The sequence below is a fragment of the Pinus tabuliformis genome, chromosome X (genome assembly GCF_031772625.1).
Source record: "Pinus tabuliformis cultivar Carrire ecotype Pingquan chromosome X, CPIR1, whole genome shotgun sequence".
NCBI lineage: Eukaryota > Viridiplantae > Streptophyta > Pinopsida > Pinales > Pinaceae > Pinus > Pinus tabuliformis.
Window position 1 is genome coordinate 1038569061 of NC_142308.1, and position 13398 is coordinate 1038582458.

Consider the following 13398-nt stretch of genomic DNA (forward strand, 5'->3'; position numbering starts at 1 on the left):
TTCCCGGATCGATGGAGTACCATGGAGCATGGTATCGTCCACAAATTGTTGATGAGTGGTGGCTGGGCAGAGTGGCAGAGGTTGGAGGCCCTGGATATGGTTTCTCTCCTTTGCAGTTTTAATGATGCGACTCAGGCCTTCCATCAATATGACAAAAAGGAAAGGGGAAATGGGATCCCCTTGGCGAATACCTCTAGTGGGAGCAAAGGGGAATGTGGGAGCACCATTGACCAGGATAGAAAAGCTGGGGGATTTGACTAGGGCTAGAATCCAATTGATCCAGCGTTGTGCAAATCCAAAGGCTTCCAGAATGGCTTCAAGATACTTCCAATTGACCTTGTCATAGGCTTTCGAGAGATCCAACTAAATGATCATACCTACTTTTTTCTGGGATTGTAAAGTGTGAACCATTTCCTGTGCTAGTAGGACATTATCCATGATCTGTCTACCTTCCACGTAGCCCGATTGCTCCTCTGAGATAATCAAAGGAAGTATTGGCTTCAGTATGTTGGCCATTACTTTAGAGATAATCTTATAAATAACGTTGCACAGAGAAATTGGCCGAAATTTCGAAGGGGTACATGCTGCCTCCTCTTTGGGAATAAGGGCGATGAAGGTAGAATTGAGGGATTTGAGGATGGAGGAAGATTTTCGGGAGTCTTCCACCACCTCCCATACTTCCAATCGCACTATTTCCCAGCAAGCTTTGAAAAAATCAATGGTGAAGCCATCCGGTCCTGGTGCCTTTCCATTAGGCATCTCTTTCACTGCTTCTTCCACCTCCTCCATGGTAACTGGGTGGTCTAAGGATTTGTTCTGATCTGTAGTAATTAACCTTGGGATGGAGGATATGACTTCCCTAATAGCCTCTTCCCTATCAGTGTCTGGTTCGGATGCTATATGGCTGAAGTGATCGATGAGTATGGAGGCAATATCCTGATGAGAGTGGAAGGGGGTGCCTTGTTCATCCTTCAACTGGGTGATTTTGTTGGTGCACCTGTAATCTATAGCCGAACAGTGGAAGAACTTGGTGTTTTTTTCACCTTCTTTGAGCCATTGGATGTGAGACTTTTGTCTCCATAGTATCTCCTCCTGCTCGAATCTTTCATTCCATTTCTGCATGAGGATTTGCTCTGTACCAATGGAATCCTGGGTGATGTCCCCTTTGAGCCATTCTGTGTGGATCCGTGCTATTTGTTCCTCTAGTGCCTGTTTGTCTTTGAAGATATTCCCACAGACTTCTTGGTTCCATGACCTAAGCCGAGCTTTGAGGTGTTTTAATCTGGCTTGGAACTGGTACATTTTGGTTCCTCTGGTATCCAGTCGCTCGTGCCACCAATGTTTGATTTTAGATGTGAATTCTGGATGGCTTAACCAAAATTTCTCAAACCTGAAAGGTCTGTTTTTCGGGGTTTCGAGGATGGCTGCATCCAGGGTGATGGGCCAATGATCAGAGCCTCCACAAGGAATAATGTTCGACTCCATAGTGACTCCCTCAAGGAGGATGGCTTCTGCTATAAGAAAACGGTCAAGTCTGGAGGCAATCTGCCTTTCTCCTCCTCTTATGTTATTCCAAGTGTATAATCCATTTTTGGGGAGGATGTCAACAAGATTTGTTGTTCTGATGAAGCTGTTGAATGCCTCTGCATCTCTATTCAGAGTTCTTACCCCTCCTTTCTTTTCTATCAGCGAGGTGATCATGTTGAAGTCTCCTCCATAGATAGCTTTAGCCGTAGGATGTCTGCGTTGTAAGTTGGAGAGGTGATCTAACATCAGTAGCTTATCCTCTAGTCTTTGGGGGCTATAGATATTAGTACACAGGTAAGTATTGGATTCACCAATGATTTGCAATTCCAGGGAGATGTATGATCTGGAAGCCTCTGCATTTATAAGATGGAGGGAGTGGGGATTCTAGAAGGTGGCCAGGCCTCCCTCCATTCCAATTCCTTCCACTTCCATGTATTCATTTCTTTTTCCTAAATTTTTGCTTATTCCTTTCATTTTCTGGATAGAGCACTTGGTTTCTTGTAGAAAAATCATGTCAAAATTTTCATTTTTTATTTTCTTTCTTAGAAGTCTTTGTTTCCTTTGGCTATTTAGCCCTCTAGCATTCCATGAAAGAATCTCCATATTTAACAGGATTCAAGAGGAGAATGTGAAAGCCTCAAGGGCTTTCATCTTACCGAAGTTGAGAAGCATCTGTTGTAGACATATTTGGGCACTACAACCCCAATCACATATGTCGATAAACCAAGGGCTCTTAAACCCCTAAAAGTGTTGTTTCACACCCTAAAGGATCATGGTCAATTCATTACATCATTTCCTAGAAGTTACACCTGAAAAATCACTCAGAACTGGCCAGAACTAGACCATACAGACTGCTCCATGCTTAGGGTGCAATGCATACTGGCTGCTACACTAGCCAGGTGCAATGCATACTGAAAGAGCCTTCTGTGGGGTACGATGGGCGAGAGTAGATAAATGGCAGAGACAGTTTGCTAAGTGGAAACCCAGAGAATCTTCTAGAAACTTCTCATATGACACTTGCCTCTCCGAATTCACCCAGGGATGAGTAAGAGATCATGAAATCTCCAAGTGGAACCAAGAACTATCAGTGAAATGACACTAATAAAAAAACCAGAAGCTGACTCACCCCTCTGCAAATATCTATAAATGGATCCCTCATTGTGTATTTTTTGTCATTTATAGTCCTCCTTTGTCAAAAATAGCTTAATCGAACTGTCATTTTTTATGAAAAGAAGTGTCGTAACTGTCATTTTGAGTCGAAAAGAAGAGAGTCGTAAAGTCTTCCTCTTCTAGATAGTCGATTGTACTTTTGCCATTGTATTTGATTTGAATTATCAATATTTGAAGTGTCGAAAGCAGTTTTCCATTCGAAATTGAAAGTGTCGTCTCAGTCTTCCTTTCCTTTTGAAGAGAAATCGTTGATGTCGCTTTGAAGAAAATAGTTCAGATCTGTACTTTTTTGGCATTCTTACATTAAGGAAAAAAAAAATACATGCATGTGCATTTTCATTTAGACTGCATGCTGAAACTGATTTAGGAAAAGTGCATTTAGTGTGTGCTCTCTTCTCTCTGTTGAAAGAATCATACTCTTCTTTCCTTAGTAGCTAGGATTTTCATTGCTAAAAGAAAACAAATGACTGTTTATCATTTTAGATTGCATATTTAGGAATTTTACATCTACATCACGCAGTGAACCTTGAAAGACAAACTTCTAAAAAAGATCAACTCTAAAATAAACCTCAATGAACATAAAAACGCTTTGGAACCTAACGCATGACATCTAGAAGTCTAGGCTAGAGACGTATTTCGGCGTTGTAAAACCTAGTAACTATCGTTTTCATCGAAGGTTGGGTGAGTCCTCCTCTTTGATACGACAAGTGCCAGTACAGACTTGTGCTCCCCGTACCATCGAGTATATATTGGGAGACCACAATAGGCTAATATCCTTTATCGTTAGGAAGCTGTGTCTGTCGCCCTATCGATCGCAATTCACTAAACACAGAGTTCGAGAAGATTGACTGCTATACATAAAATCCTTGGTAATTTCTCTTTAATTTACCACCAAGGTGTATATTGCAGTTTTACGATTGGTTTGGTAATCCCTCTGTCTAGATTTCTAGAGTAGTCACTTTCGTTCCTTTTCGACTCCTTAAAAGAAAAGGTCCATCTGAGCACTTGTCACTTTAGGCTCATTAAAAATCGAAGGCAACTAGAGTCATCTTTAGCTTTTTCTCGACTCTTAAAAATTGAAAAAGCAAAGTTGTGTCAAAGCGTCATAAAATTTATTTAATTCGGAATAACATCCATGTTCCTTCGTTGATCTTAGGTTGAGGTAATGAAGTCCACCAATCAAGGATTCCCCCCTAGTCCTTTCTCTTCTTGGGGATATATTGGTGCTCCATATATGGCTACATTGTCCCTTCCAGGAATCACAATTTGCCTGCCGGTATGGCTATTCTCAACCTCTGTCGTTCAAAACACTGTAATTCCTCAGCAATCAAATCAGCAACCAGATGACACTGGAGTTGTTCCTTCACCTTCTACTTCATTTGTTTCTCCCTCTCCTTCTTCCTCTTTGCTTAGTGAAACTAGTGATACTAAAAACCAAGTAACTGAGAAGAAGAAGAAAGGGAAGGAGAAGAAGAAGAAGAAGTCAGTCAAGCAAGGGAGCAACCATGCATCAACCAACGAAAATCCACACACTGAACCTTCCAAACCCAAATCTCCATGCATAATTTGCAAAGGAAACCACTTTCATCGAGATTGTCTTTGCATTCCGCAGATCTTGAGAGATTGGTTTCCCCGCTTGCACCATCTGGTGTCATCAACCTCTATCGATCATGTTGAGAACACACCATCGACTAGTGAAAATGAAGTCAATGGAAAAAAAGAAAAGTTCAGATTTCCTTGTAGGTTGTGTGAAGGCGATCATGCCCTTCACCGTTGTCCTTTTCTGGACGAAGCCAAAAGTATCTTGGAGAACCATCCTGCTTCACCGCGGCGACTTCCGCCTAGATACAAGAAACTCTTGCCAAGTCCATCACTAGTTGAAAATTTGACTGACATACCTCAGTTGTCGGTCGAAACGCCTATCGTTGAAGATAAACCCTCTGAGTCCATACCGGACCAAAGTCAACAAGTCGAGATGGTAGCCGACCCAGTCTTGCCTTCAGAAGGTCCACCTTCAGATGATACAATTTCCAAAGAGAATGAGAATGACACCATTCAAATTCCTTTTGTTAACATAGAGTCTGATGAACATGGGGGCAATCTACCCGTTCCTTTATGACAGGAGGGAAGTTCCCCATTTCAAAATATTCTTCCAGCCGTTTATTCGGTCCCCCCTCCAAGCAATCTAGTCGTTTCCTTCGATTGGAATCTACTAGCAGGTCCCCGCCTTCCATCTAATGTACCATTCCGAATCATAGTACAAGTTTACAAAATGATCATGTTTGGAACTATCATAGATGAAGGGGCTTCCATGAGTATCCTTTCCTCAACTGCTTGGAAAGTGCTTGGTTCACCATCACTTCTACCTGAGAATCGAAATTTGTCAGGCTTCAACAAAGGAACCAGTCGACTGTTAGGGATCCTTCCAAAGTTTCCTATAACTTTGAGAAGGAAAACCGTTCACTTGAACGTGATGGTAGTCCAAGGGCCACTAGATTACAATCTACTCCTTGGGCGTGACTACGTTTACAACATGGGAGCTATTGTTTCCACACTCTTTCGAGTGATGTGTTTCTCGCATGAAGGTAGAATGGTGCAACTTGTCGACCAGATTTCATTTCCCGGTTCGAACATAGATACGAGTCAAACGCCATCCCTAAATGGTCTCTTTGCGTCAAGAATGTCCCTTCAACCTCTAGTTCATCCACCTAATTACCGCGAGTAATTCGGTGAATGTAACGAAGCTTGGGGGCATGCACCTTAGTCTGCTTCGGCAGGCGAACCTAACTGAAAAACCAAATTTCATTGTAGGTTACATGACCGGTCTAAAATGCCATCTCCGTGTAGGATATGGGATCAGTCTGAGACATTTATCTCATTGCACGTTATGTGATTGGAAGCTCACACCATTCACCTTTGTCTATTTCGATGGACAGAGCCAAGGAAGTGTTTTGTCTACTTCGCAGACGAAATAATCCTGCTTAAATGCAGGAACTTCCATAAGGTAACCTGGAAATTCTCGTTTTCTCAACACCTGGGGGCATGCAAACCTTTTTTATGCAAGTGAAAAGTAACCAGTTTAGTTCTAACCTTGTAGTGTTTTAGATTAACTCTTAGTAACAGCTAGTTAGGTTAGGTGATTGGTCTGATCCACCATTCACCTTTGTCGGTGGCGTGCAGGCAAAGAAAAGGAAATGTTTTATCTAGGCGAAAGACAAAACTATCCTACCTAACCTTAGTGGTTCATTAACTCTTAGTGTAGTTAGTTTTGTAGTCTGGTCATTTCTAGCCTGCATAAAAAGGCAATGGGCAAAGTTTCGCATGGGGCAAGCTCACTAAAAAATGAACCTACTAATAAGAGACATCTTTAAAACGACTGGCATTAGCAATGTTTCAGCAGGGTTCAAGCTCGTTAAAAAATAAACCCGCCACTGAGCATAGTTTCTTCTGATTCGAGCTCATTAAAAAATGAATCCACCCTCGGTGAATAACCTTTGTGATTGCCTTGCTATCAGCCTTTTGATCCTTCGTTGTGTTCTCACCGTCACCTCCATTCTTTTGGCCGATCATTTACCCTTTTTAGGAACAGTTACGACAAGTGATTCTATTAGCCACCCTCGTTACACTGCTGTGTTTGAGAAGTTCCAAACTTACCTGGAACTAGTTGCTACCCGAAAACACCACTCGTTCCTCAAAAATGAGTCTCTTTTAAGCTCTTTTTAGACTCGTAAAATATGAAAAGATTGCCGAGCTACTGGCCTTTCCAGCTCGTTAAAGTAAGGGGAAGTGCCATCCCTCCTCTACATTTTAATATTTTTGGACTTGAGGGATCATTCTACAAAAATATCAAGCGCTTGTCTCTTTCTGCTCGCTAAAGCAATTAAAAAGTCATCCCTTTCGTATTATTTTATACTTTTTCAGACTTAAGGGATTATGCCACGAAAAAGGACTGCTGGAGTTTCCTTTTCGCCCCTTTTCGAACTCTCTAAACATGAAAAGGACTGAGTTATATTTTTCGTTAAACTCGTTAAAACAATAGCGAAAAACTTGTCCATCCGGACAAGAGAGAGTTTCACTGTCACTAGGCTCGCTAAAACATAGCGACAGGTTTGCCTGAAGGGAAAATTATAGAACAAGCATATGTTATCCTCCTCAAGCTTAACAAAAATAAAGAGGTACTGGTCAGCAATGACTGGGGAAAAAGGGAAGAAAACCTGAAGAACTTCATTGGTAGCAAGTCGCTCTTGAACATGACACTTTCACTCCATCACCATGATTGAGTCGAGTTGGGTTATTCCGTTCACCGTTCACATCACCATTGGTCCTCCGTACCATCCATTTTTGGGGTTAATGCTACCAATCCATCTCAGTGTCGCTGATATGTTCAAGAGAAGTCATTCATAGAATTCGTCACCTAGCTAACGCCTCATCCACTGCAATACCTTCACCCTCCATTTTTCATGACCGCCATTCCTGAACCTTGTATCATCAGATCATTTTCACCTCCAGAAAATCATTTGCTTTGTTTCGTGTCGTAAATGTGGGATTCATTAAGGCCCTCCTACGACGGGTCACTTCTTGTCGAAATCAGCTCATTATCCAAGAAGTTGACTTAGGAACAACCCTTTTAGTACTTTGAAGCTTGCATGCCTCAATGGCAAGTTTTTCACTTTCGGCAACAGGTTTACATCAATGGCCTTCGACCAAAAGATTTTGCATGGTGTTCAACATCAGATCCTATATTCACACCACATGAATTGTACTATAGTACCTTGAGGGTCATTATCATTATCGGTGATTCCTCTCGCGCATGTTAACAACTTACATCATTGGCTGGTAATCAGGCTATGTCTTTCCATGTTCGACTTCAAAACATCTTTTCACATGGATCGACTTGTACATTGGGCAAAGATTGAACGAGTTTGAAGATCCCGGATCTAGTTTCATCCATCTGGGTTGCGATATATTCGAGAAAATAAAGACATCAAATGTACACAGTAGCTGCACAGATGATCATCCAAGCTAAGGGATGATGGCTCTACAAGAATCACCAGTCTGCAACAGCGGATGATTATCTGTCCTATGTACATGAAAATGAATTTATAAAGTTGAGCATGGGAATGCCCGCCTCAGCTAGATCATGAAAATAATATGAAGATGATGTATTGTATTGTATTTTATACAGGTCACCTTCCAGTTCAAATACCTTGGATCCTCATGATAAAGCATTTCACCCGACATCAGAAGATTTACGACCTCATGCTTTAAGGGGCAACTGTTATAGATATATTTGGGCACTGCAACCCCAATCACATATGTCGATAAACTAAGGGCTCTTAAACCCCTAAAAGTGTTGTTTCACACCCTAAAGGATCATGGTCAACTGATTACATCATTTCCCAAAAGTTCCACCTGAAAAACCACTCAAAACTGGCCAAAACTCGACCATATAGACTGCTCCATGTTTAGGGTGCAATTCATACTAGCTGCTACACTAGTTAGGTGTGATGCATACTGAAAGAGCCTTCTGTGGGGTGCGATGGGCTTGAGTAGACAAATGGCAGAGACAGTTTGCTAAGTGGAAACCCGGAGAATCTTCTAGAAACTTCTCATATGACACTCGCCTCTCTGAATTCGCCCAGGGATGAGTAAGAAATCATGAAATATCCAAGTGGAACCAAGAACTATCAGTGAAATGACACTAATAAAAAACCCAGAAGCTGACTCACCCATCTGCAAATATCTATAAATGGATCCCTCATCTGAGAGATCTAGAGGCTGGAATTTTGTAATTTGTAAGGAAGTGATGTTGGTTTCTCTTTGAGAAGAAACATTGTATTGTTGGGTGATATTGCTTCTCATGAGGTGAAGAGGGCTTTCATGCTGGGAGGATGATGCTAGATCAGACAGCTGGGTTGTAATCCTCTCTTCTATTTCTACTATCAATAAAGTTCTTTGAGTTTTCCTCCATACAATCGTGTATTGTGAATCTTGGTATTTGTAGATGCAATTGTATGGTTAATGGATTTCTGATTCTGCATTTTTTATGATATCATAGATCGAGATGCTTTGATAGTGTTTTGTTGCTTTGCCTCTACAAGTATTCTCTAAAGCAGGACAAGTAGGAGAAGAGTGGCAAGCTCTATTAGGGGAGAGAGGAAACAAGCAAGGAGCCAAGCGGAAGATACAGGTTGGTCCTCTTTGCTTCTCTCTTTTCTATCATACATAAAGGGAATCTTGAAGCACTTTGAATTGTTTGTTTCTAAGATAGCTACCCGTCTTAGTGGGACTAGCAGGTAAAAAAGACACTAGTTTTCCCAGAAACAACATCTGACCTAGCTCTTGTAGTGCTCCATTGTTTGTTCGTCGGCCTTGCTTTTTCCTATGTTTGGCATTATTATTTGTTTGATGTAATCCTTGGGCCTTGACGCCCAAACCCTTTGTGGCTCCAAACCCTCTTTTTTGCCCTTTTAGTTCTGCATCCTGCCTGGCCAGGAAGAGAAGATTTACTCTGGCTACTTCCTCCTCTGGGATGTGTTCCATTCCTTTTTGCTTCCATTGCTCTACCATGGTGTTGAGATCCATGCCCTCCCTCTCTAATATGTCACTGAGTTCCATATCCTCTGTTTCGATTTCACTTAATATCATTTCCACATCTCCTTCTAGGTCTTTTGCCAACTCATGACCTTGTAGGGTCTCATTCGTCGAATCTGGATTAGGATCTAGGGATTCTTGTAAGGGAGCATCCTGTATTTCCTGCGTAAGGTCTGGTGCTTGGGGGATTTTAGTTGAAACTGTTTCGGATCCAAGAACTTCAAAGGCATTGACTGTTCCTTTGATGGAGGTGTTTGTTTTGGGATGGTTTTTCCTATTGGCCCATTGTCTTCCATTTGGACAGGAGAAGCCTTCCTGATCCTTGCCTGTGTTTTCTTTGGTTTTCTCGGTTGGCTTGTTCATTGGGAATTCCCTGAACAGGTGTCCATGTTTGTGGCACTTCCGGCACCGAAAGGGGATCTGTTCATAGTCTATGGCTTGGAAGAAAACTTCATCTCTAAACTCTAGCCATAGACCTTCATGTAGAGCACCTGAAACATCCATTTTAACACATATTCTTGCACAAGAGGTGTACCTTTTTTGCAGGGTAGCCTCCGAGGCTTGGATGAATGTTCCTAGTTTGTTGCCTATTTGTTCTAGCATTGCAGGTCTCCAGTAATCTATGGGGAGAGAGAATAGGCGAATCCAAACAGGTACATGCTTGAATGTTTCCTGTTCTGGGGCAAAGTTGGGTTTCCAGGGTCTCATGTATAGGCCTGCTGAGGCATAGAAGTATGGTCCACCATCAAAAATGTGATCCCTGTCTTCCAGGCTCGCAAATACAACAGTAAAGAACCCTTTGGCCCCTAGGTGTAACCTGATATCTCCCTTAGGCTTCCATTGTTTCTTGATCCAAAAGCAGAGGGCTTTTTCCATAGGCCAGAATCCCATGAACTTGCAGATCACCGCATGTATGGACATATGGTCTCTGTAAGCTTGCATTTCAGGGTCGTTAATAACAACTCGTAGACTTTCTGTCATTTTGGGCTTGCAGTGCCCCAGGTCCTCCTGTTTTCTTGTCGTTGTGGCAGATCCCTCCAACTCTGTGTCATGTTGGGGCAGGGCCTCGGTTTCCACATGTTTTTGTTTTCTTCCTTCTGCTGCTGGTGGATCCTGCTCAGGATTGGGGTTCCTGTTGTCTTTTTCGTCCAGAGTCTTGATTTCGTTGGGCCGTTTTTTACTACGGGTCTCCCTGGTTGGCCCATCGACCTTTTTCTTCTTGCTTAGCTCATCCTTTCCTGCATTTTCAGATCCAGAGATTTGCACCCCTTCCAGTGGGGCTTTTCCTTTATCCATCATTACCTGCTTGTAGGAAGGGGCCCCATTGGTCCCCGCTCGCCTCATCTGTTGGGCCAGGGCGAGCCCACGCCTCCGAAGCTCTGCGAACAGGGCACTGCCCTCCGCTAAAGTTTGTGACAGTGATCAGAATGCAGCTTGAAACCCTAGTTCGCAGACCATCTCCCTTATCTATTTATTATTATTATTATTATTATTATTATTTCTATTTCTATTTTTAATTTTATTTTTTAGGTTTTTACCGAGATTAAAAAGAATTTCAATTATTCTTTTTTGAATAAATCAATTTAAGTTATAATGCTATAATAAGAATAAATAAATAAAGTGTATAAAAACAAATAAATAAATAATATTTTGGAAAGTTTTGAATTTTAAATAACATCAAATTAAATAATATTTATATTATAATAAGAATTAATATTACTAGGGATTCGGGTGGCTTAAAAAAAAAAAACTCTAGGAGTTCAGGGCAGGGATCCAACACTTGTTGATGCTCCAACCATCGTCTCTATTTAGATTAACGGGCCTTTTTTCAATTTCTAAGGCCTCTCTAAATTTACGATGATGAAAATGGTCAACCCTAGCTATGACTCTAGCCTCTTCTATACATATGTGATGATTGGTATTTTTTGCATGTTCTGCCAAGGCGGAGGAGCGAGACCTCCCATGTTCACAAATCCTCTGATTTATTGATCGACCAGTCTCACCAATGTAAGGAGTCCCACAGGAACAAGGAATAATATAAACCCCCTTCACATCCTTGGGGTTAACCAGGTCCTTGACCGAATGAAGAGAACTTCGAATAGTGCGAAGGGGTCTAAAGGAAGAAGGAATATTATGTTTTTTCAGGATCTTCACGATTTTGTCCGCGGTCCCCTGAATAAAAGGAAGATGAACCCCATAAGCTCGATCCTTGGGATCGATCCTCTTCTTAGGACCTCTTTCTGCATTATGGAAAGCTCTCAGACCCTGGGATTTGCTATAACCATTCTTATTAAAGACCTTAAGGAGGTGGGTCTTTTCATCATCAATATGATTTTCATCAGAAACTCGCAACGCCCGAGTGGCTAAGGTGTTGAGAACACCTAGTTTCTGAGTTGGGAAATGATGGGAATTTGCATGAAGATATTGCTCTGTGTGAGTTTTCTTCTGAAAAACCTGGTGAGAGAAAGAACCATCATCCTTTTTTGAAATGAGAACGTCAAGGAAAGGAAGGTTGCCATCAACCTCAATTTCCATGGTGAACTTTATGGAATCTGATTGATTGTTAAGGTGATGGAAAAACAACTTTAACTTCTCTTTGCCATGAGACCAGATGGTACAAGTGTCATCCACAAACCTTTTCCACAACTTAGGTTGGAAAAGTGTCGATGACAAGGCTTTAGATTCAAAGAATTCCATAAAGAGATTGGCAACCACAGGGGAAAGGGGGGAACCCATAGCAACACCACAGGTTTGTTCATAAAATTTGCCCTCAAAACAAAAGAAAGTAGAGGTAAGGCAAATCTTGACTAAAAAAGTAGTATCTGGATCCATGATACGATTAATGACATCAATGGCCTCATTAATAGGGATATTAGTGAATAATGAGACCACATCGAAACTAACTAACTAACATAGCACTTGGATCAATTCTAATACCCTTTAATTCATTAACAAAGGAGGACGAATCTGTAATGAAGGACTTGGTCCGACCAACAAGAGGCTTAAGCTTATTAGCAAGATATTTAGTAAGAAGATAAGTCGGCCCTCCTATAGTGTTGACTATGGGGTGCAGGGGGGCCCCTTCCTTATGGATTTTGGGAAGACCATAAATCCTAAGAGTGAGAGGGTTGCTCTCAATAAGTTTCTTACTTAGAGAGCTAACAGTGCTACTAGATTTTATGGCTAGTGCAACTGTCTTAGAAACCTTTTTCAAGGGATTTTTAGCCAGCTTTCTGTAGCTCCCGCTATTACAAAGGTGATCTAACATTTTATTGCGGTAATCCTCCGTGTTAAGGATAACAACGACACCTCCTTTGTCAGCTTTAAGAACAACAATGTCCTTGTTGTTGTTCAAGGCTTTTAGAGCTTTGAATTCAGGTTTGCTAAGGTTGTTCCTAGGGGGTTTAGCCTTTCTAAGGATAACTGCACAATCCTGCCTAATAATATCTTTAGCAGCTTCCGGTAACTCCTTTATCCCAAATTCAATGTCACAAATAATATCATGGATCGGGATCTTCTTTGGAGCTACCGCAAAGTTTAAACCCTTCTCTAAGAGACTGAAAACATGAAGATTAAATGAGAAATTTGAGAGATTTATGACCTTATTGCTAGAAGGGGAAGAAAAAGCCTTAAAATCTACATTATCAATCGAAAATAAACTAAAATTATTAATAAGACTAGAAACCTCACTATTATTAAGAAATCTATCTTTAAATAAATCTAATTTAACTAATTAAAAAAAAATAATTCAAATTTAAAACCTCCACACACACTCTATATATAAGTTAAATACATGTTTAATGACTCCACATATTTGTAAATTCTTTAATATAATACTAATGCATTATATGAATAAAAATATCACCAACTAAATAATATTTAATATTTTAATAATTTAAAAAAATATACAATATTATACCTTTTTATATTTCATAATATTTTAAAATGTTATTTTAGAATGGTTGAAAACTAACGTTTTTAAAAAATGCGTAATTTCATGTATTTTTAATTTGAATGCTTAATTTAATGTATAATTGAGCTTGGAGACCTCATCATGGTTTTAAAATTGAACTGCTATCGAATCAAACTGGTCGGTTCATTAGGTTT

General features: G+C 40.7%; 1 protein-coding gene across 1 annotated transcript; it reads right to left on the reverse strand.

Annotated features, from left to right (window-relative positions):
• Positions 1-363: 363 nt before the first annotated feature.
• LOC149143319 (uncharacterized) lies at positions 364-10587 on the reverse strand. The gene is made up of 2 exons (XM_089451773.1): positions 9026-10587; positions 364-1741 (listed from the first exon to the last, which is right to left on the reverse strand). Exons 1-2 carry the CDS (start codon positions 10585-10587, stop codon positions 364-366), a joined length of 2940 nt encoding a protein of 979 aa, XP_089307899.1.
• Between the last annotated feature and the right edge of the window lie 2811 nt (positions 10588-13398).